The 24,445-nt window shown below is 38.6% G+C and overlaps 1 protein-coding gene across 1 annotated transcript in view; it reads right to left on the minus strand.

Moving 5' to 3' along the window:
* Chic1 (cysteine rich hydrophobic domain 1) overlaps positions 1-17,627 on the minus strand; it is a 52,873-nt gene extending 35,246 nt beyond the window's left edge. Inside the window, exons 1-2 of the mRNA XM_048336247.1 lie at positions 17,193-17,627; positions 7,624-7,678 (exon numbers count right to left, since the gene is read on the minus strand). Of these exons, the coding sequence (XP_048192204.1) occupies positions 7,624-7,678; positions 17,193-17,497 (360 nt within the window). The 5' untranslated portion in view covers positions 17,498-17,627. The remainder of the gene's footprint in view (positions 1-7,623; positions 7,679-17,192) is intronic.
* Positions 17,628-24,445: the final 6,818 nt, after the last annotated feature.

A 24,445-nucleotide genomic window follows, 5' to 3' on the forward strand; every position in this document is an offset into this window, starting at 1 on the left:
TTGATATTTCTTATCATGAGAGGAGAACTTACCTTTAGTGAAACAGGGAAAAGATCTATTTTCTACACTTCATAGAAAAGATTACTTTATTCTTTGCATGATAAGTATTAACATAAAAGAAGCAAAAATCCTGAGCCACAGAGCTTGTCAAATGATCCTTTAGGTTTTTAGAGTTTATGCAGTTTCGCTCAGCTCAGACTCTCATTCATGCTGGATGACTAATTTTGTAAAGGGCAGTTTTCCCCCCTATTTTTGTTATTGCATTTATTCATTTTAAAACAGTTTCATATAAGGACTATTAACCCTAGAATTCAGACTTTTTTTTTACATTTTACTTTCAAATTGGTATAAAGGTCTTTCTCCCATTAAATCAGGAAAACTTTTTGGTAACCTAAACTAACATATCCAAATAAAACAGTACTTCTCGGAGAAAATTTTCTCATTAACGAAAAATAAGAGTAAAACTAATGTTATAACAATGTGTCTTTTAAAAAATCAGGTCTCAAGGGTGGAAGGTTTATCTCACTATCAGAGCACATGCTCTACTCACACAAAGGCCTGAGTTTGTTCCCCAACAGCAAAATAAATAAATGGCCAGATGCAGGTGGCTCATGCCCGTATTCCTAGTTACTCAGGAAGCTAAGATTTGAGAATCGCAGTTCAAAGCCAGGCAGGAAAGTCCATGAGACTCTTATATCCAATTAACCACCAAAAAATTGGAAGTAGAGCTGTGGCTCAAGTGGCAGACCACTAGCTTAGAACAAAAAACCCAGATCCAGGGGCTGGAGATATGGCCTAGTGGCAAAGAGTGTTTGCACCGTATACATGAAACCCTGGATTCGATTCCCCAGCACCACATGTACAGAAAACGGCCAGGAGTGGCGCTGTGGCTCAAGTGGCAGAGTGCTAGCCTTGAGCAAAACGAAGCCAGGGACAGTGCTCAGGCCCTGAGTCCAAGCCCAGCATTGGCAAAACCCCCCCCAAGCAACCCCCCCCCAAGATCCAGGGTTCAAGGCTCAGGACTGGCACCCTCCACCCCAACAGATGAAGCTAACATTAAGGCTGGTATCATTTTCCAGACAATATTAATAAATTTTCTACTGAAGAGATTTAAATCCACATTCTTTTAAATCTTTTTTTGAAGGAGAATTTATTTTATTTCTTAAAAAAAGGAAGAAGAGAGAGCTAGAGGGAGAAAGAGGAGAAAAAGAAGAGAGAGAAGGAAGGGAAGAAAAAAGAAGAGAAGAAAGAGAAAAGCAAAGGAAGAGGATAGGAGAGAAAAGAAGAAGAGAGGAGCAGAGGCTTAGGCAAGCAGCAGTAGGTGACAATTTGTATATGCACACTGGTCTTTTAAATCTTAATTTTGCAGCTATCATCTTTTTACCAATATGTTATTACTCAATAGGTATTTTCATGGTTATTCATTTGGAGAAAATATTTTAGATTTATGTAAAACTATGTCTCTGCTGATATTCTAATTGGTGAAGTCTTTTAAATGATTAGAAGAAGGTAGAATATTCTAAAGACAGAGGCTAGAGCTTTACCAAAGGATTTTTTGTGTGTCAAAAATAGTCACATATTTTCAAGTCTTAACTTTGCCAGGGACTATGCTTCTAATTCCTTGGCAGGATCTGACATACCTCAGAAGAGATGGAAAGGGCTAACAGCAAAAAGGATAAATTAGTAGTGGGATCCTAGAATAAATTATTACTCAGATGAAGAGAAATTGGGGGCTGGGAATATGGCCTAATGGCAAGAGTGCTTATCTCATATACATGAAGCCCTGGATTCAATTCCCCAGCACCACATATATAGAAAACGGCCAGAAGTGGCGCTGTGGCTCAAGTGGCAGAGTGCTAGCCTTGAGCAAAGAGAAGCCAGGGACAGTGCTCGGGCCCTGAATCCAAGGCCCAGGACTGGCAAAAAAAAAAAAAAAATGAAGAGAAATTGGCAAAATACACCAGTACTGAGAATACCTTATGACTCCTATATATGCTCTCATTTAGTCCTCAGAAGTGGCTTAACTACCAATACCACCTATTTTTTCACCTAAGAACCTAGGCTTAGAAGTAATTTGCCCACTGCCACATAGCTGGGAAGTGGCAGAACTTGGAATGCAACACAGATCCAATGGTAAAGCTTGGTTAACTTCACTATTCTGTGTCAAACTGACTTCAATTTTTCAGGGGGAAAATGAACCAAATAAACTATAAATTACTCTTTAGGGTTAAATTAAATACGATTTCTTACGATTGCAGAGATATCTACTAGAAAAAAATGTCTGCTTTCTATCCTTTTTCTTTTCTCTCAGCCAGGGCTGGAGACATGGCTTAAATGGTAGAGCACTTGCCTAGCCAAGTGCAAGACCCTGAGTTAAAAACTCTGGCATTAAGTAAAGGAAATGCAAATAAAAACAACCCTCAGATACCACCTCACTCCAATTAGAATGGCCTATACTCTGAACTCAGGCAACAACAAATGCTGGAGGGGCTGTGGGGAAAGAGGAACCCTTCTCCATTGTTGGTGGGAGTGCAAATTAGTACAACCACTTTGGAGAACAGTATGGAGGTTCCTCAAAAAGCTCAGCATAGACCTACCCTATGACCCAGCCATACCACCCCTAGGCATCTATCCTGAACAACAGGTCTCAGGATACCATAAAGACATCTGCACATCCATGTTTATCGCGGCACAATTCACAATAGCCAAAATATGGAAACAACCCAGATGCCCCTCCACAGATGAATGGATCCAAAAAATATGGTACCTATACACAATGGAATACTACATAGCGATTAGGAATGATAAAATATTGGTATTCACAGGGAAGTGGTCAGAACTTGAACAAATATGTTGGGCGAGACAAGCCTAGAACACATAGAACAAAGTGGCATGGTGTCCTTGATATATGACTGTTGGGGGGGGTGGACAGTAGAGACCAGGTGTGCAAAACAACAAACTTCTTTTCAAATGGTATTTCCACAGGTTTGGGTCAGCAACTTTACATTATGTATCTAAAACCAAACAACTACTAAACATAAAAAGCTCTGGAATAGACCTATCAGTGGATCACAATAGCTCAACAGCTATGTACACATGATTATATAAGACAAGGATAAGCAAAAACAACTCCAAGAGAAGAACACAGGAGGATTCTATTGTTGACATTATGTTTAAAGTTCTAGGTGAATTTCCTTTGGCGTACCCTATGTGGTTACTGTATATGATTTTGGTACACAGGATATTGTATATATGCCTACCTGAACTAGGGAAGGGAAAGAAAAACGAGGGTGTAAGATATCACAAGAAATGTACTCACTGCCTTATTATGTAACTGTACCCCCTTTGCACAACACCTTGTCAATAAATTTTAATTAATAAAACCTCTGGCATTAAAAATATTTTCCCTCAACCCCCAGTGGCTGTGTGGAGGGGAAGACTGGGATTAGGCTATAAATGAGGAGATTAAACAGCTAGAAAACACAGTTTAACAAAAAGAGCTATTATTTGCCATTCTCAAAGAGTTTAGAATAAGGGAGAGCAAATTAAAAGCAAATTAAGGTTCAAAACGAGATTACAAAGGCTCAATAGCTATGTACATATGAAGATATAAAATGTTTATTGAATAAAGCCCTGGGTTTGATTCCTCAGTACCACAAAAAGAAAAAGCCAGAAGGTGCACTGTGGCTCAAGTGGTAGAGTGCTAGCCTTGAGAAAAGAAGCTCAGGGACAGTGCCCAGACCTTTGAGCTCAAGCCCCAGGACTAGCAAATAAAATGTTTATTGAAATGAACTTCAAGAAATAGAAGCAAGAGGTTTTTTGCTATTTTGCTTTTTATTTTTGTGTTTTTCTCCTTTGTCACTGTTTTTGTTTTCTGTAACTTTTTGTCTTGTATGTAAGTTTATCTGTATTAGGGAGGGTAAGGGAGAGCACAGAAACGGTGGGACAAAGGGTGAACAAATGCAGCAGTGATACTAGATACTATGCTGATAATGAATTATACAACTTGTGAGAGGTGATGATCAGGAGGGAAAAATGAGAGAAAATGAGGGAGCACGTGACAATGTTTAACAAGAAATGTACTCTCCTGAGTGGTCTGTCCAGTTTTCTCCTGTAGTCCCTTCCTGTGGCTGTACCCTTGCTACCACTGTATTACATCCGAGTACCCTGGATATTGTCTATATGGGTAATAGAACTGGGGAAGGGAGAGGGAATACCCAAACCAAGAGATAAAGAACAAAAAGACAAACTATTCAAAAAGCAACACTTAGAAACCATTTGGTGTAAACCAACCGCACAACTCTTGGGGGGAGAGGGGAAGGGGGAGGCGGAGGGGAGGAAATGAGGGAGGAGGTAACAAATAGTACAAGAAATGTACTCACTGCCTTTCATATGAATCTGTAACCCCTCTGTATCACACTTCGACAATAAAGAAAGAAAATGTCAAAAAAAAAAAAAGAAATGGGGGCTGGGAATATGGCTTAGCAGTGGAGTCCTTGTCTTGCATATATGAAGCCCTGGGTTCGATTCCTCAGCATCACATATGTAGAAAAACAAAGCCATAAGTGGCACTGGGGCTCAAATGGTAGAGTGCTAGCCTTGACCAAAAAGAAGCCAGGGACAGTGCTCAGGCTCTGAGTCCAAACCCCAGGACTGGCAAAAAAGAAAAGAAAAGAAAAGAAAAGAAACGTACTCTCATTACCTGACTTATGTAACTGTAACCCTCCATATAGTACCTTTACAATAACACTAAAAAGGTAATATACTCATAGTTCCAGAATTAAAGTAATACTAAAAACTTCATAGAACAGTCTCATCTTTTCTTCCATCTACATCACTCTCCTTTCCCATTCAAGGCAATAACTTGAGTTAGTTTCATGTATATTTTTCTAGAACTACTTTATATAAAATACAATTATCAATGTGTGTATCTCTTATGTTTTTTAAATATCCTAGACACACTGGTTTATACCATGCTTTCCTATTTCCTATCTAACAATACGCAATAAATTAACACAAATTAACACCAAAATAGCATAAAAGTCCTTTAGGGAGCAGAATGATTTTATTGATTGATTGCCAGTCCTGGAGCTTCAACTCAGGACCTGGTCACTGTCCATGAGCTCTTTTCCTCAAGGCTGGTGCTCTACCACTTGAGCCATATCTCCAACTCTAGCTTTTTTTGCTAGTTAATAGGAGATAAAGAGTCTCACAGACTTTTCTTCCCTGAACTGCTTTGGATCACGATTCTTAGATCTCAGCCTCCTGAGAAGCTAGCATTATAGGTGTGAGCCACTGGCACCTGGCTTTATTTTTATTAATTAATTTTTTGGCAGTACTGAGGGGTGAACTCAGGGCACTGTACTTGTTAGGCAGGTACTCTACTGCTTGAGCAATGCCCCCATTTTCATTTATTTTTAAATTTTAATTTAATTATCTTTAAGCAGTTGTACAAAAGAGTTGCCATTCACCAAAGGAGTTTATGAAGACTGCATCTTGATCAATGTCACCACTTTCAACATTCTCATACACCCCTCCCAACCCACCCTTTCCCTTGCTTATCTTAATTTTAGGTTATGTATTGATTTTTTAAAAAATAAATCAGTTTATGTGTACAATGCATCTTAATCTCTGTCACCACTTCAACATCTTCACCCCTCCCTTGGACTCATCCTTTCCATTGTATTCTCAATTCTGTGGTTTATACATGCATTCTTGCCTGCATTCTCCCTTTTCCCTAGGCCTCACCTTCTCTTTTTTTTTTTTTTTTTGGCTAGTCCTGGGCCTTGGACTCAGGGCCTGAGCACTGTCCCTGGCTTCTTCCCGCTCAAGGCTAGCACTCTGCCACTTGAGCCACAGCGCCGCTTCTGGCCATTTTCTGTATATGTGGTGCTGGGGAATCGAACCTAGGGCCTCGTGTATCCGAGGCAGGCACTCTTGCCACTAGGCTATATCCCCAGCCCCTCACCTTCTCTTACATACCAATTTCCTGGTACTTAATTTGTTAGGCTTTGACTTTGATGTTACTTTCTAGTAACTTATTATCATCATTTCAGCTACTCAAGCCTTCAGCTAATAATCATTTAGAAATTATTGAATATTTTGTAATATTTTCCTCTCTTCTACATTTATCCAAGTAGCAAACAAGTAAAAATAACTTTTTGTCTTAGGCAGAGCCTTCTCCTTTTGGCCTAGAAAGCATTGCTGTAAGAGAATTTTCCAAGTGTAGTTTCTTTTCAAATTGTATATATTTAAGGTATAAATATGGTAGATTTTGTTTGTTTTTGTTTTGTTGAGACAGGATTTATGTGGTCTCAGGGTTTATATAGTCTCAGTTGGCTTCATATTCACTAGGTATCCAAGCCCGGCCTGGAACATACAATCCTCCTGTCTCAGCTAGCTAGCATTGCAGACATATTCCACTATGACATGCTCAACATGATGTTTTGATACACACACATATACATGGTAAAATGATTACAGCTCTTAAAATTTTAACATATAAATCCTGACAAGGATTTTCTTTTGTGCTGTGGGGCCTTGAAATCTAGTCACTTAGCAAAATGTCAGTATGTAATACAATATTATTTACATTGGGTCTCCAGTTTTGTCATTTTGAATCCTGAGGAGTCTGAATTCTGAACCTCAATGCTAGAATATACTAAAATGCAGGCAATAGAAAGGTAATGATTTATCGCCACAAGTCCAAATTTAGAAACTCAAACTATATGCATCATACCACAATTTTAAAATAATAGACTAAGACAGATATTGGTGGTTCATGCCTGTATTCCTAATTACTCAGGAAGCTGAGATCTGAGGATTGAGGTTTGAAGCCAGCATGGGCACAAAAGTCTGTGAGACTCTTATCTCCAATGAACCACCAAAAAAGCTGTAAGTAGGGGTGTGGCTCAAGTGGTAGAGCATCAGCCTTGAGCAAAAAGGCTAAGGGACAGCACCCAGGCCTTTAGTGCAAGTCCTGGCACAAAACAATAGACCAATACAGTTAAAAATAACTTTGGTAATAAAACATTGGAAATTATTGACCTAAATAAAAATAATTACAGCTACCTGCCCTGGGGGAAAAACACAATTGCAAAAGCTGAAGAAGTAAACCATGTATACTGGTATTAGAACCAGGAAATTGGAAGGGAATACCAAAATCGAGAGACACAGGGTAAAAAAAAAGACAAACAACTACAAAAGCAATACTTACAAACTGTATGATGAAAATGAACTGAACAACTGAACATCTCGTGGGGGGGGAGGGAAAGAGGGAGGGGGGAGGGGGAATGAGGGACGAGGTAACAGTACAAGAAATGTATCCAATGCCTAATGTATGAAACTGTAACCTCTCTGTAATTCAGTTTGATAATAAAAATATATTTTAAAAAAAGCTGAAGAAGTAAATAAAATGATGGTGAGCATTAATAAACAATAGATGCAATAACTGGACAGAGATTGGTAGTCATGAGAATAGCTTTCAGTTACTAACACACCTTCAGTTATGGAGGCCTCTTGTTCTTTGAATTCATTACTAGTAAGTCAAAGCATTTGTCATAACACTGGATAAGCCATAAAAATGTATTAGAATTCAAAAGTTCAAAGCAAATTCACACTTACCTTCCCTGTTAGAACTGAGGGAAATTCAGTATCAAACTTGTTGCTCAAGCCAAACCTTAAAAACAAAAGACAGAACAAAATATATTCTATCCAGTATATTTAACACTCTTATTTTCTTTTGTAAAAATGCCACATATCCATGCATTTTTCTATTTGTCTTTTGATTAAAAAATCTGTCCTGAATATGTACAACTTTTATGGTTTATGTGCAGTAAAAATTAAACTTAAATTTTAAAAAGATACAGAAGTCCTAGAATAACATAAAAATATACATTCTAAATTAAATTTTACATTAAAGAAAATAAATAATTGACTATTAATCCATATTAACATAAAAAGCTCAACAAAAGCAACCATTACAGTAGGATTCTAACTACAATCATGACATGGGATTTAAGAATTAATAAATTTGAGAAACATTTTACGAGAGCCAAAAATGTCATAGTATTTGACTAAAATGTTTTTCTGTTAAAAACCCACTTTAGTTAATAAATTGTTGGACCAGGTGATGGGTTGGTAGTATGCAGGAATGCATTATACTTTTCTTACTACTTTTATGTATATATAGAAACGTTCCTAAATAAATGCCTCTCCTCTCCCACTAATCTAGCCTTTGGAGCTATAGAACTTGGTAACTTTGTTCAGTTACTCTCCAGATATCCAAAGGTTGATCTTTATGAATGTATTTCATGTACTCAATTAATTTTGAGAAGAAATTCCAGTCTCTAAAAGACTTTCTCTTTTAGTATACTCACTAAAATTTGTAATAAGAAGCCAACATGAATTTTATAAGTCTTTGCTAACCTAATTTTGACTTTAGCAGAGATAACACAGGTCATACTCTAAATGTTAGATGATACCACATCATTGTTATTACAGTTTTCTTTTTTTGTTTGTTTGTTTGTTTTGGCTAGTCCTGGGGCTTGGACTCAGGGCCTGAGCACTGTCCCTGGCTTCTTTTTGCTCAAGGCTAGCACTCTGCCACTTGAGCCACAGCGCCACTTCTGGCCGTTTTCTGTATATGTGGTGTTGGGGAATTGAACCCAGGGCCTCATGTATAGGAGGCAAGCACTCTTGCCACTAGGCCATATCCCCAGCCTGTTATTACAGTTTTCTGTTAGTGGATGATAGGTTGTAAGCAGAAAGGAAGATACTAACATTTACTGAGAACTCCATGTGAGGAAGGCAATTACAGTAACAGCTACCAATAACTATGTACTTACCAAGCTAGACACTGTGCTAAGTAGTGTAGTTAGTACTACATTACTTCAAAATTTTAAAGGCCTTCAAGAGAAGTATTGTCATCCCCATTTTTCGGACAAGGAGGCTGACATTCAGAAAAAAAATTTAAAAACAGATTAATTAAATGACTTTTCAAAGTCAGGTATCTATCTCGTTAATAAGTAGGGATGATTACAATTCAAATACTGACCCCTGTATTAAATTTATTTTCTGTATTAAGTTCTTTGAGAACAGAAATAAGTGATTGTTTTGTTGTTTTCTATTATGTCTAGCAGTATAGTGTAATCTAGTAGATGTTTACTAAGTTTGTGAAATAATAGTGATTGCACTGTTTGATTCACCTGATTTCTGGCACTCTGGTCACTTTAAAGAAATGTAGGGGCTAGGAATGTGGCTTAGGCACTTGGGAACTGCTCCACTGTCATTTTATTGATTTCATGAAATATAAAATCTATTGTCTTTGAAGTTGACCCAGCTGGTGGTTCTCAACTATATTTTCTTTGTTAAGTATCTACAGTGCCCCGATTTTTAACTTATTGGAACAACTGTTAGGAGTAAAAGAAACCGAAACAAAGAAGAATGGGTTCTTTCAGTTGCACTCTCTTCCTCCTTCATCTCTAACTTTCCTTTTTTTTCCTGTCCTGGGGCTTGAACTCAGGGCCTGAGCACTGTCCCTGAGCTTCTTTTGCTCAAGGCTAACACTCTTATCATTTGAGTCACAGTACCACTTCCTGTTTTTTCTGCATGTATGGTACTGAGGAATCAAACCCAGGGCAAGCTAGGCAAGCACTCTACCACCAAGCCACATTCCCAGCTAGCTTTTTAATTTTATACTTAGTCATTTTCTTGTTATTGCTCTTGCTAATGGGATTGTTTTCTTAATTTTGGTGCCTATATAGTTTGACTTTAGTATATAAATATGGTTCTAGTGGTTGTGTGTGTATGTGTGTGTGTGCACATGTACGCCAGACCTGGGTCTTGAGCGCAGGGCCTGGGTCCAGTCTCTTGATGCTTTTTGTACTAGGCTAGTGTTCTACCACTTGAGGCACTCTCCATCTACTTGGTGCTTAATTGTAAGTAAGTGTGTCACATAGAGTCCTGACTGGGCTGGCTTCTAACTATGATCCTCAGAGCTTAGCCTCCTCAATAGTTGGGATTAAGGGCATGAGCCAAAAGCAGTCTTTCAGGGTGCTGGGGGCTCATGCCTGCCTGGTTAGGACTCAACATTTGCACATGGAATCCTAGCTATTCAGAAGGCTGAGATGTGAGGAGAATGGTTAGTATCCAGCTGAGGCAGGACAGCCCATGAAACTCTTAGGTCCAATTAATCACCAAGAAGTCAGAGTTGGTGTTATAGCTCAAAGGGGAAGGATGCAAGCTTTGAGAGAAGAATCTTGGGGACAGCAGCCACTCCCTGAGTTCAAAAACCAAGTCTGCCACTCACCTTTTATTATGTCTATGCATCAATGTGACAGACAGGTTCTATGCTGGACTGCAGCAATTTGTTTTTAAAAGTCTCCCTTTGTGCCTCACTAACCTGCAAGGGATAGCACCCAATTTGAATAGATATTGCAATACTTGTGGGCCTAAATAAAAAGGGAGAAAATATAACTTGATCTGAACCAAAGGTAAGTTACCCCCTGACCTCAGTGTGCTGTGGTGATTGGAATTCTCTGCATTGGGGTGAGTATTGGGGTGCCGTTAAATGATAGGACATTCTATCTCATGGGTTCTTTTTGGCCATTCTTGGGGCTTTAACTTTGGTCTTGGGCACTGTTCCTGGTTTCTTTTTGCTCAAGGCTAGCACTCTACCTCTTGAGCCATAGTGCCACTTTCAGCTTTTTCTGTTTATGTGGTGCCGAGAAATCGAACCCAGGGCTGCATGCATGCTAGGCAATCACTCTACTGCTAAGCCACATTCCCAGCCCACACTTCCCATCTTTTGAAAATGGTTGTACACCCACCTCTCAACACCTTATGAAAATTAAAGTTAATGTGCTCAGGTTGCTTATAAAAACAATGCAATCAAATTCTGCCAAGAAGAACCACAATTGTGCTAGAAAACTCTGCACTTAATAGTAACAACGATTCTAAAGCACATTCACTGGAACTCTATTATACAAAGGCAAAGGCAAGTCTGTGTCATACAGTTACAAAGAGGTTTTTGAAAGTATCTCTGAGGGAAGGGGGGATGTTGAGAGGGAGGGATGAGAATCTTCAAAAGGGTGACACTGATAAAGATATGTATTCATAAACTACTTTGTTGAATGGCAACACCTTTGTACGACTAAAGATAATAAAAAGATGAAATAAAATTTTAAATAAAAAATAAATGACAATGGAAAAATAGATACTAGTTAGATATCTTTAATCTTTTATGTAGAAAGAATCATGTCTTACCACACTGTATAACACTAAATAGACAGATTTGCTATTCTCAAAGTCTGAAACTTTATATTCATCTTTATTTTAATACAACTTAAATGTAACAGTATAATTTCTTAAAGACAACCATTGTTTGAGTTGAGAAGTATCAATATGCATAGTGCTATTTTTTCAGAAAATGTACTGCTTATCATATTTAATCATCTTTTTCAATTTTTATTTAATAATTTCAGGTGTGTGTGTGTGTGTGTGTGTGTGTGTGTGTGTGTATATACTAGTATTGGGGCTTGAATTCAGGGTCTTGAGCTCTCATTTGGGTTTTCAGCTCATGGCTGGTGCCCTACCACTTGAGCCATGCCTCCAATTCCTATTTCAGCTTTTTAAAGTTAATTTTAATGAGATAATTTTATTATGCGTCCATGAAAATTGCTAATCTATTATCTCTATGAGCTGATATACAGATGCAATACCAAGGGTAAATGCTATACATTTTAATTAGTACAAAAATATGTGAATGTCTATAAGAGGGGGGTCCTCTGTAATTCTTTTTTTCTTGTTTTTTTCTTTGTTCTGTGCTGGTACTGAGGCTTGAATTCAAGGCCTCACATTCTTCCTTAGCTTTTTCTGCTCAATGTTAGTGCTCTAGCACTTGAACCACAGGTCCGCTTCTGGCTTTTTGTTGATTAATTGGAGATAAAATTTCTCAATTTTGTCTGCTTGGGTTGGTTTCAAACCATGATCCTTAGCCTCGTGAGTATCTAGGATTACAGGTATGAGCTACTGGCACCTGGTAAGGTATAACTTTTTTCTGTATTTCTATGTATTGCACACAAGTATTTATCCTGAAAAAAAAATCACAAAGAAAAGTGATATATACACTTACATGTGCTATCACTTAGAAATACAGAATTTCTGAAACAGTTAATATTTCCAATAATTTTTTTTATCAATTTAGAACATCAAATCTTTCAGAGTTAATTTTGCTACATAAATACTTTTTTAATTTGGGAAAAGATCCCCAAATTCTAATTCATGACTTCATTTCAGAATTGGAATTACAATTAATGTGATTAGGTCATTCTATTTTTATGAAATAATAATTAATTGCATATTAAAGGATTACCATTTTGTTATAATAATTAGCTAAAATATTAAGATAACAGAAGTAAACAGGGATACTCTGATACATAGGGGCTGGCTTAGCAAAGCTTGCAGAGATAAGGCCATGTCATTAACCCCATTACTGGAACTGGGGATATTGTATCCATATATATGTACTACCCAGAAAAAGTCCTCTCCACAGCATGGTTCATGATTCAACTAACAAATATCTTAGAGGGACTATAGTGTAATAGCTTGCACTATGATATTCATTCAACTCCCTTTATGCCAGGCATTATGCTATGCTCTGAGGATTCAGAGGTAATGAGAAATTGTTCTTGCTATTGCAGCTTACAATCTAGTGGGGGCAAAGAAGATTTCTAAGAGGTGGTAACACAGAGAGCTAGGATGAGAGGGAGGTGGGCATCTGAATGTTAGATAGAACAGAGGTATGAACTAAGAAATAATATGCTGTGAAACACAAGCAATGGTAGGAGTTGATGCCGACTTAAAGGTAGGATATAGTTCTGTATGCCATGTTCCAGAGCTTACACTCTATACTGTAAGGGGAAACTATACAATAATTTTGAGCAGGAAAGTAATTTGGTTAGATCCACACTTCTTGTGTCTTAATCTAGCCGCAGGTTGAAGGATTTTGTCATGTGATAAGGATGGAAGCAAGAAAACTAGTTAGGGTAATGAAAAGGGTCTGAATCAGAGAAGTGGTAGTAGAGAGAAAAAGAAGCAAAATTTAAGTCGTTTCTTATGAATTGCTGATTGTTTGGCTGTGGGAAATGTGAGAAAAGGAGATCTAAGGATGGGTAATGAGATAGGAAGAGAAGGAAAACACAGAAATAGAAGGAGTTCTTGAGAGTTTGAGGGTGTGCAAGGATGAGATTTGTTTCAATATAGTGAATTTAAGATGACAATAGGTTGTTATGCATAATGATAAGAGCCTAAACAGAGTGGGGAGGAGAGATACACATTTTAGGAAACATGGGATCACTGAAACCATGAGAAATAAAATGAGAGAGGAGAGAATAAGAAAAGTGGAGGGTTGAGCACAAAATTCTGGAGATCACTGATTTTAATAGGCAAGAAAGGAAGAGGAGCCATCATTGAGATGGTTAAGGAACAAAAGGCTGAAAAAACTATATTTGAAGTTGTAATCTATTCTTTCCTCTCAGCACTGGAGATTGAACCCAAGGCCTTGCACATATTGAGCAAGGACTCTACCTCTGAACTACATCCCTAGCCCATGATCATGGCGATTTTAACTGAGGCTGGCTCCTCTTTGGTTGAAGTAGCAGAATTCATATCAGAGGAAATAAACATGGTATCTGTGTCTCTTCACAAATACTTTTCAAAAAGAAATGTACTTATTACCTGACTTATATATAACTGCAATGCCTCTGTACATCACCTTTACAATAAAAATTAACTAGTAGCTTTAAAAAATTAAAGGTAGCTTAAAAATGGGAGTTTGGAGGAAAAAGAAGAGAGATCCAGTAGCCAAAGGGAATAAAAAATAATTTAAAAATCAGAAGGATTAAATATGATTACAACCAAACATAGCAGAGTGGCACAGAAAGGTTATACTGGAGCCTAGAGGTGTTTGATACAGTAAGACTTGGAAGGAGGGTGGAGGAAAAGGGTATGGAAGGCCCAAGAGAAAGGAGAACTTCAAATAAGTGGAAGGACTCCTTGAACTTTGAGGTTGGAAGAACTCAGATCTAATTAAGATCCAGTGCAGCTCTGCAGCAGGAAAGGGGCATGACTGAGCTGTGTTTTAGAAAATTAGTTTGGCACAAGCATGCAGATGGATTGAAGTGCAGGAGAGACAGAAGACTTGTCACAATAATTCAAGAAAGAGATGAGGGAAAGCCAAACTAGAGTTGTGCCAAATAGAAATAGAGAAAATGAAAATCTAGAAGACATTTCAAAGTATGGTGGCAATTCTGGGGAAGACTGGCATAGAGCAATTCAAGAAGGAAGAGTGGAAGTGACAAAGACTTTAAATATGAGACTGAGAGATTAGAACAGTGGTACTATAGTTAGAAACAGGGAAACTAGAAGTACAGTCAGTGTGGAAAAGGAAAAGAAAAGTTGGGTTTTAACATATACCAAGTTTGGATCAGGTTAGGTATATATCTGTCCTCAATCCCTTCTTCAGGATGAAAAACATGATGAAAGTACTTCCTTTGTTTTTTTATATATACAGTTGGAGGTGATAGTTCTCAAATTTTCAACTTTGAAAAGAAATGAAGTCTTATGTAGAATGAAGACTGTACAGAGAAGGGAAAAAATCAGGATGAAAGAGAACAGTGTTTCACTCAGAGGTCAGAGCTGGGCATGTAGCTCTGTGGCAGAGCACCTGCCTAACTTACACAATGCCTAGCACTACAACAACCAAAAACCAAAACCAGGGTCTGTACTTTAGGACAACTCAGCTATTCTTTTGCCAGAAAAGAAACATTCTTTACCCTAGATGTATCAGAATAGGACTAAATATTTTTACTTGCAGTGTTGGGGTTTGGACTCAGGGCCCTGTGCTAACCATGCAGGTGCTTTACCATTTGAGCAACATCTCCAACTCCAAGATTATTTTCTAAGAGTTTTACACCATTTAATACAATGGTGGCTTTACTACTATAGCCTCTTTCTCAGATCCAGTAAGCTTCTCCTAAATGTTCTTTTTCTTTTCCAAACAGAAGACATCCTTTAATGTCAAATGTGCTTTCAGGGTGAGATAAAGTGTACAATAAAGCTAAATAACTGGGGGGAGGGAAGGTGGGAGAAAAAATTAGGGAGGGGGTAACAAGTATTTCAAGAAATGTACTCATTATCTTACGCATGTAACTGTAACCCCTTTGTACATCACCTTGATAACAAAATTAAATTAAAAAAAATTAACTTAAAAAATAAAACAAAATGGCATGCCCAATTGTCTAGTATACAGGCTTGCGCTTTTTAGATTTTAGCTTCAGTTAATTAATACCAAGTTACTACCAGTACCACTCCTTCACACTCCAAACTGCAGAATTTTTAAGCTGGGAGAGACATCACACCTATTACAATGGCTTGGGCACAGCCAACTGTCAGTTCTGTGTGTTAAATAATGAAAATAGGTTAGTAAGTACTTGACCATGGTTGTGTGGAGAGTCGATAAGTTTGGGGAGCTAAATTCTATTTCCTTGCTCTTTGCACAATGTCTGAATTAAAAAAAATAACGGAGGAGGGATGTTAGAGTATAAAATTATAAACTTGAATAAGAAACCTTTTCTGTATTGAGTCACATAAAATAATCTTCATGAAGGGAACCCTTGGTGCCAGAATCATAATTAGTCTGAGTAATGAACTGTTTCCCTAGTGACGAAAGGAATGAGAGTAAAACAGCGCAGCAAGCTGGCATCTGAACACTATCTGCAAAATTGTCTTAAAATTACCTAATCAAAAAGCAGATCTAAAAGCGTTCCTAAACTCTTCCACAATTTAAAAATATTTGTTAATGTATTTCATGCAAAGATTAGAAAAATTTCTCACAATTAAAATACTCAACATGTTAAAAATTAAAAAGCTAACACAATATAGTATAAATATTAATCATATAACTTCAGTTGAGTCACTGAAGTGAGCTATTATCAAAATTGGAGACAGCATGATATGATAGGAAAGAACAGGCCTACTTTTGAAAACGCAGCAAAAGCACAGTAAGGAGAATGAACATAATATAATACTCAAACTTCCATTATTTACAATACAAGCAAATAAAAATTGGAGGCACTCCTCAAAAAGAGAACCATCATTTCATTTTTCTAGTCCTTTCTTTTTTTCTTTGCACCTAATGTTATTGAGTCTCTCCTCATCTTATTTTCTGAAATATGATCCAAGATTTCAATTTTCAAACAAAGCCACTGTGGATAAATTTCCAAGAAATCATTCTCAGCTCCTAGAGGACTGATTTCTACACGTTTGCCTGTCTATTTAGTACTTGGGTATACAAATGATTTCATCTCCTGGAAGAAATGCTTTTGGAGCTGCAAGGGTTAAGAAACCATCATTCATTTTACAGATGGAGAAACCAAGGCCCAGAAATAAGGTGCAACACATCAAGGTCATAGGTCCATTAAGAAAACAAAAAACAACAGGAACAACAACAAAAACCCTAAAAAACAAAAACCCTGAGACTAGTAACCAAGATCCCTGGCTTTGTAATCCATGGTTCTTTCTACTTTCCATAGCTGCCTATCAACCTGAATCTTTAATGATGTGATATTTAAGGAACGTCAGAATACAGCACACAAGGAAAAGACGATTGCACTCATTCATATAAGGATTTCATCGGAAGAATGGCTGAATACGTGGTAGATGTCTATTTGTAATGTTATTCACAAAACATAGCACTGTTTTTGAAGAATCCAAACCTAGCTCTTGTCACATGTCACATCAGTCGCTGTTTTCTACTAGACACCAATCTCGGTAGCAGAGAAAACCTCTAGTACATCCTGCAGTTGAGAGATTATTCACCTGCCAGCATACAAGCATACTCCAACACCTCTGGTTCTCAATTTCCTAACTGCCATGTCCTAGACACTATTGGCACTGGTGCCGAAAATCGGCATCACGATCGCCCCCCCCCCCCCCCAGCCCCCGGCAGTTCCTTTACACCTATTCACCCTCCGGATCGCTCTCTATTTTTTTTGAAACACCAGGTGTCCTTTGCTAACTGTGCACCTCAGCCGGCCCTCCCCCATCCACAGGCCCGGTGATCACCTCGATCACCTCTTATCTCTGTCGCCACATCTCAGCCTTTCCAAACCCCACGACCCACGCTTGCTTACACAGTGATGTGGCCGGCGCCCCGCACCAACACAGGGTCGGGGGCATATCTCCGCAGATGCTCTTCACTCACTACCCGAGGCGGGGGCGGCGCCTCTTCTTCCTCCTCCTCCTCCTCCTCCTCCTCCTCTTCTTCTTCCTCCTCCTCGTCTTCCTCCTCCTCATCTTCCTCGTCATCGTCGGGCCCAGAGACCGACGACGACGACGGCGACGACGACGACGACGACGACGTTGCGGCTTCTTCTTCCTCCTCCTCCAGTTCCGAGATGGTGTCGAACTCCGCCATGTTGGGCAGCAGGATGCTCATCACGTGACCCCGCGATCGCCCGCACTCTCCCGGAGAAGAGTGTGAACCTGCGGAGCTGCTGGAAGAGGAGGGGGAACAGAATGAGAAAGAGGAGGGGGGCAGGGACTGCACTGTGGAGACGCGCCTGCGTGTTGGACGGACGGGAGGGGGCGGGAGGGAGTTGGAGGCGGGGGCACGAGGGACCGAGGAATAAATTCGGTGTACGCTTGCGCGGCTCTGAGGGGAGGGGGCCGTTAGAGGTGAACTCCAGGGAATTCTCGAGGTCCGGTCTACGGGTGCTGATCTCGCGCTTCGCATTGGGCGGGAGCTTTTGTATCCAGGGGACTTAGGTTCTGATTTGATTTCCTTTTAATTAATGCTGTCCTCTGTTGCAGGCGGTCGAGGGCAAGCATATTCTATAAAAGTGAGTTCAGAACTTTTTGCCCAAAAGAACTCAAGGTACACAGATACCAACTCCTTGTATTTGTTCAGAACTACAGTTGAAGAGCAATCCTAGCAGATAGGATAAATATGTTTTGCCAATGTACAATATGTTTACATAAATATGTAAATACGCAGAAAAATGCATATATGCATCCATTTTAGAGTACTAGAACAAAGCCAATGAAAACTACAATATACATGTACTAATTATACTATAAAAGATAGATGTGGGGCTGGGAATGTGGCTTAGTGCATGCATAAAGCTCCGAGTTCGATGTCTCAGCACACATATATAGAAAAGGCCAGACGTGACGCTGTGGCTCAAGTGGCAGAGTCCTAGCCTTGAGCAAAACAAAGCCAGAGACAGTGCTCAGGCCCTGAGTCCAAGCTACAGGACTGGCAAAAAAAAAAAAAAAGATGGATGTGCGTTTTGGGTCTTTGTCATCTTTTGTTTTTTCTAATTAAATTGAAATACATGACTTCAAAACCCCAGCCAGAACTGCATATTAACAATGAAATACTCCTGACCATAAATGTATAACTTCTTTGAGATTTTCCAGACCAATCCTGGTAAGCCTCTTGGGGTTCTGACAGCGTGACAGGATAAACATTTTAGTTAAACATTTTACTAAAGAGGAAACTTTTCTGTTACCATTTCTCCTACTATATAGCAGTGTAAGGAGGACTTACTGTCTCAGACTACTAAGGGCACTGTGTGCAGAACTCACTTAATCCTCCACAACTCTATCAGGTTTGTGCCTCAGTGATCTTATTAGATATGGAAAATCTAAATGTAGAAGTATGGAAGTGCCAAAGGCCAGGAAACTATTGAAAGTAGACACGGTTTCAAATTTGGAAGTCTCTTCTGATTCCAAAAGCTTAGTATTCCAAATGGTGATATGGACTGAAGTTGTTTGGAAAGGCTTTGTACTGTGATGCGTTTGGGGCTGTTTTATAAAAAAGAAAAGATATGAGTAAGAACATGCTAGTTTCAATTCTGTTTTATTGGGAAGTGTGAAAATTGGGGTGTATAGGAACATTTTGACTTAAGGTAACGTGAGTTAGTATTACCCACTTTTTTCAGCCATGGAGCTACACTCTTTCCCATACAATATCTCAGTTAATTCAAACAATCATTGTAACCCTTTTGCAGATGACAAAACTAAATCTCAGGAAGTTGTAAGTAATGTATTTAGGTCTATAGCGACATATTGTCCAAATTGTTCCATTTCAAATGTTCTATCCTCTCCACACCACCAAAATACAGCGGTCACATATTTTCAGTTTCCGAATAAAGTACAAAACTGGTTTATACTTGGCAGCAACACATAACCTGATATTAACACAGTAAAGTCACATAGCTGCTGGGTAATAGAAAAAGTACTGTAATTCAGGCATTCAAACACCTGGTTTCCCACTCTTTCAGCTATACTACAGCTGAATTCCAATTAGGTGATGAGATTGGGAAAATGGACATACCTGCAATTAGGATGAACCTTGTGTTAGCTGTGTAACAATATAAACAAATTAGGGTGTAAGAGGAAGAAATAAGTTGCATAAGAGGATCAAACCATTATTATTATCAAGGAGTTTTTGTTACAGTGAAGATGTAGTTCAAGTGGTAGAGTGTCAGCATTCAGTGAAAAAACCTAGTGAACAGTTCCCAAGCCCTAGTCCAATCCCCAGTACTGGCCCTGTGTTACTAATAAAAGAAAAAAAAAACTTTCCATGTATTCAAAGGCTTAATTATTTAGGAACTTTAAAAATAAGTTGTGACACTAAAAATAAGCAACAAAATCTAGACTATTGCAGTATAGGGAACTTCATTAGCTAGAAATTATAATAAAAGAGACTCCTTTTTGAAAAAACTTTTTATTTATTTCATTTTCATTACTATTTGACTTACTTGGTTTTTTATTGACCCAACTTCATTAACCTGTCTCTGTGTGAAGGTATGCTGTTTGTAATTATCAAAAGAGTTGCAGCAAGCTCCCTGGCTATTTGTGGCTCCCTGCCTGCCCTCTCATCTTCTGTGATCAGCTTGGCATTGGTGAATTCCGTAGGTTACCAACTATCCTCCCTACCTGAAACAGTATCCTCTCTGGATAGCTAAATATTGTCTGTACAGACCCCAGTCTGTCAGAGGAATGTAAAACTATGATATTGGCAGAGCTTCTGTGAGAGATTGTGTTGGACAACAGCCCCTGAACATTGGCCTTCTGGATATATAAGGTTAGTATTTAGTTTAGTCTTTCCTTAACAGTATAATTTGAGATGTTACTAATATTTTTCCTTCACAATTTTAGTCATTGGTTTCCAGAGTACTAAAAAATATTTATTGTGAAAATCTGAAAGTAACATACTTTTTTACTCAGAGATACCCATTGTCAATATTTTTGGTTTAGCATAAATATGTATTATACATATATACACATACACATTTTTTCTGTACAAAAGTAAGACAATGGCACACATACTGGTTATATGATCTGTGAAAATGGGCAGGACTGGAGATTGTTGGTGCTCCTAGCAAATCCCTTGGCTAGTATGCATGAGACCCTGAGTTAGAGCCCCAGCACCAAAAAAAAAAAAAAAAAAAAAAAAAAAAAAAAAAAAAAAAAAAAAGAACATAAGCAAGTCAAGTTGACAATGTGTTATATCTGTTAGGAATAGTTTGCCAAATATTTTTCAGATAACAGTTCTATGATCAGAAATTCTTTCCTCCCCTTTCCCCCCCACTTTTGCTGGTACAGAGGTTTCAACTCAGGACCTGGTGCCTGCTTAGATTACTTGCTTGACTGGCCCTGTAACATTTCAAAACACCTCCAGTCCAGCTTCTTGCTGGTTAAATGGAAATGGAGTCTTTCAGATGTTTCTGATGGCTTCAAATCTCAGTCCTCCAGGTTACAGTCTCCCGAGTAGCTAGGATTAGAGCCATGGGTGCCTGGCTATAATCAGAAATTCTGATGTCTGCTCAAATTCCCATTATTATTTACTAAGATTAAATTCCTTAAAGTAGATAGATATATTTGAAGGCTTAAAATTGTAGTAATTTTTTTCTCTGGTGATGATGTATGTCTCTTTCTTGAGAAATAATGTGATAGCTCACATTCAAAGAATCTGAAGACTTTTTGAAGTAGGAAAGAGGGCATTACTGAGATTTAAACCCCAGGGCCTCACATGCACTAGGCAGCTACTTTATCACTTGAGCCATGCCCCTCACCCTCAAAATATTTCATAATTATCTTCTGACAAAACATATATTTCTTGTTTTTTTGAGTGTTAATAAATATGCCATATCAACTATTAGAGTAAAATATCTTAGGCAAGATCAAATCCAATATTCTCTACCAATTCATCTCTTTCAAGAAGGACAAAAAAAGTGGGCTGGGAATGTGGCTTAGCAGTAGAGTGTTTGCCTAGCATGCATGAAGTCCTGGGTTCGATGCCTCAGTACCACATAAACAGAAAAATCCAGAAGTGGCATTGTGGCTCAAACGGTAGAGTGCTAGCCTTGAACAACAAAAGCTCAGGGACAGTGCCCAGATCCTGAGTTCAAGCTCCAGGACGGGCAAAAAAAAAAAAAAAAAAAAAAAAAAGAAGAAGAAGAAGAAAGGAAAAAAATCATAGATGAGATTAAATATTTTCCAGACATTATCTGTAAAGGCCCACTAAGTCAGTGTGTACAGAGAAAAGTATTTTGCTGATTACTACTTCAATGGTAGTAGTCGCTCCCCTCCTCTCCCCTCCCCTCTCTCTCTCCTGCTTGTCTCCTCTCCTCTTCTCTTTCCTTGTCCTCTTCCTTTTCTCCTCCCCTCCCCTCCTGTTTTCCTTTCCTAATAAAATTTCCTATAACTTGGGCTGGGGATATGGCCTAGTGGCAAGAATGCTTGCCTCGTATACATGAAGCCCTGGGCTCGATTCCCCAGCATCACATATACAGAAAATGGCCGGAAGTGGCGCTGTGGCTCAAGTGGTAGAGTGCCAGCCTTGAGCAAAAAGAAGCCAGGGACAGTGCTCAGGCCGAGTCCAAGGCCCAGGACTGGCCAAAAAAAAATTCCTATAACTTTCATTAGGCTTCATATCTTGCCTGAATTCTTAACTCATTGGAAGCAAGGACTGAGGTAGATACCTGTGTTAACTTTTTGATGACAGTGTCACAGAAAGTGAATTAGGATGCAGATATTTTTTATCAATGCAAGACAATAACAAACTCTTCCACACCAAGGTGTTAATAGAGACCACATAGGAAGCCTAACCTTCCAGCTCACCTCTCATTATGAAGGTGCTCTTTTTATTCCCACTGCAGTGGTGTCAGTAATTTTAGCAGAGAGTCAGGACTTTCATGACCGTTCAGTGTTAATGAGGTCAACACTGGTAGCCATGTCAATGGAAGCCAAATACATAGCACTAATGAGGCATTACTACTTCTTCCAGCTAGCAAGTTGTACGTAAAGGCCTATCAGGGAGCCATAACTTTGAATGTTACCTAATAATGAGGAGGAGCCTCTGCTCCTTCATATCAACAGTGACAAGTAGGAAAGTTGGATGTCTACCAACCACCAGTGATAATGGAGTGTGATACTCCTGCACTAACAGAGCAACATCAGAAGCAGTCAAATAAAAGTGAGGTTTACGCAAGACCCGCAGTCTTATCATATTAACATGAAAATATCCAGGTTTCAATAAAAGATTATTCATTATACCAAGGATCAGGAAGATCAACCTGAAAGACAAAATAGAGACAATAAATGCCAATAACAAGTTAAGGAAGAAGTCTTTAAATCAACCACAATGAAAATATTTCAATAAACAATTATAAATTTACTGGAAATAATTGAAAAGAAAGTTACTTTTTAACGGAGTTTATGTTAACAAAAATGGAGAGGTGGGGGGGACTTTAAACACTCATCCTTCCACAAATATAGTGAATAAACTGGAAAAAAACATGGTAGTGATACAGTTTATTGACTACAGGAAACAAATCACAAGTTTACAACAACAGGATAAGGCTTAAGCAAAGAAAAAAACATCTGAAGCCAGGCACAGGTGGCTCTTATCTATAAACCTGGCTGCCCAGAGGATTGCAGTTCTAAGTTGGCCCAGGTAGAAAAGTCTAAGGTTGACTGGAGGTTTAGTTAAAGTGGTACAGCACTAGTCTAGTAAACTGAACTAGAGTGTAAGGCTCTAAGTTCATAGTACCAGTACATGAAGAGAGAGGAATTATGTGTTCCTGAGGAACAACTGAAAAAAAATAGGGGCTGGGAATGTGGCTTAGTGGTAGAGTGCTTGCCTAGCATGCATGAAGCCCCTAGGTTCGATTCCTCAGCACCACACAAACAGAAAAAGCCAGAAGTGGCTTAAGTGGTAGAGTGCTAGCCTTGAGCAAAAAGGAGCCAGGGACAGTGCTCAAGCCCTAAGTTCAAGCCCCAGGACTGGAAAAAAATAGTCACTAAACAGTGGACCTGAGATCTTGTCTGAGATATAACCATTAATTTATTGTAAGGCCAGTAACTTTGTTGAAGAGAAAGGGAATTTTAATTGAGCTGTAAGTTGTTTTAGGTTCTAGGGTTTTAAATTTTTTAAAAAAATTATCTTTAAGTAGTTATACAAAGAGGTTCCAATTAGTCTCTAATTTTTTAAACTACAAAATAAGGAGAACTATTCCTGTGTATCTCATGAAGCTATTGAATCAAATAGTATAACATGTATTGAAATGTAAAAGATATCATACACACATGGCATTATTAAGATTATTAATAAAAATCCCCAGATTCGCTGACTTAGAGAGCAAGAGAGCTAGTAAACAAAGGCTGGTTTCCTAGGTGGTGATTGCCCACTGATTGGTGTTTGGAGAGTGGTGTGCAATTTCAATGGTATCTTCAGATACTAAATGAATACAGAGGAATGCTTTGACTTTGAACCTATCACTAGAGATAGAGGAAGACCACCCTAGGTAGCTGAGTGTTCTCGGCAGTATCCACAACTGATTGCCATGTGTCTTTGTAAAGTGACCCGATCGCTAACACCCCATTGTCCTCATGGGGCAATTGATACCTTCTTAAAATGCTTATGAAAAACATATTACCAAAAGTACTGGTCAAAGATGGTAAGTTTTCTCTTAAGTCTTTTCAGCGCTAGTGAAGTACCCTGTGGAGCAGCCATGGAAACTGAGCTCTTTTTCTTGAGATTTCTCATAAGGAGAGGGAAGATAAGTTTCTTATTTTCAATCCCAAGACAAGTAGTTATGCTCAATATTCTACTTTTTCAAAGAACTATGAAGATGTGTCTTGCAAAAGAGAGAGTAGTTGGGATATGGTTGCTTTTTATACTTTGATCGATCTTTCCTTTAAACCACCTCAATTTAGGACCGGAGGTTTGATTAGGTGATAGAGTGCTCACCTGTTTAACAAGCATGGAGCTTTAAGTTAAAATTCCAACACTACAGATCAACCAACCAAATCAAATCAAACCAACATCACTTCAATTGAAAAATTATTCAGAGCTTATCTCTCAGCAACTTTG

The sequence above is a fragment of the Perognathus longimembris genome, chromosome 28 (genome assembly GCF_023159225.1).
Source record: "Perognathus longimembris pacificus isolate PPM17 chromosome 28, ASM2315922v1, whole genome shotgun sequence".
Lineage (NCBI taxonomy): Eukaryota > Metazoa > Chordata > Mammalia > Rodentia > Heteromyidae > Perognathus > Perognathus longimembris.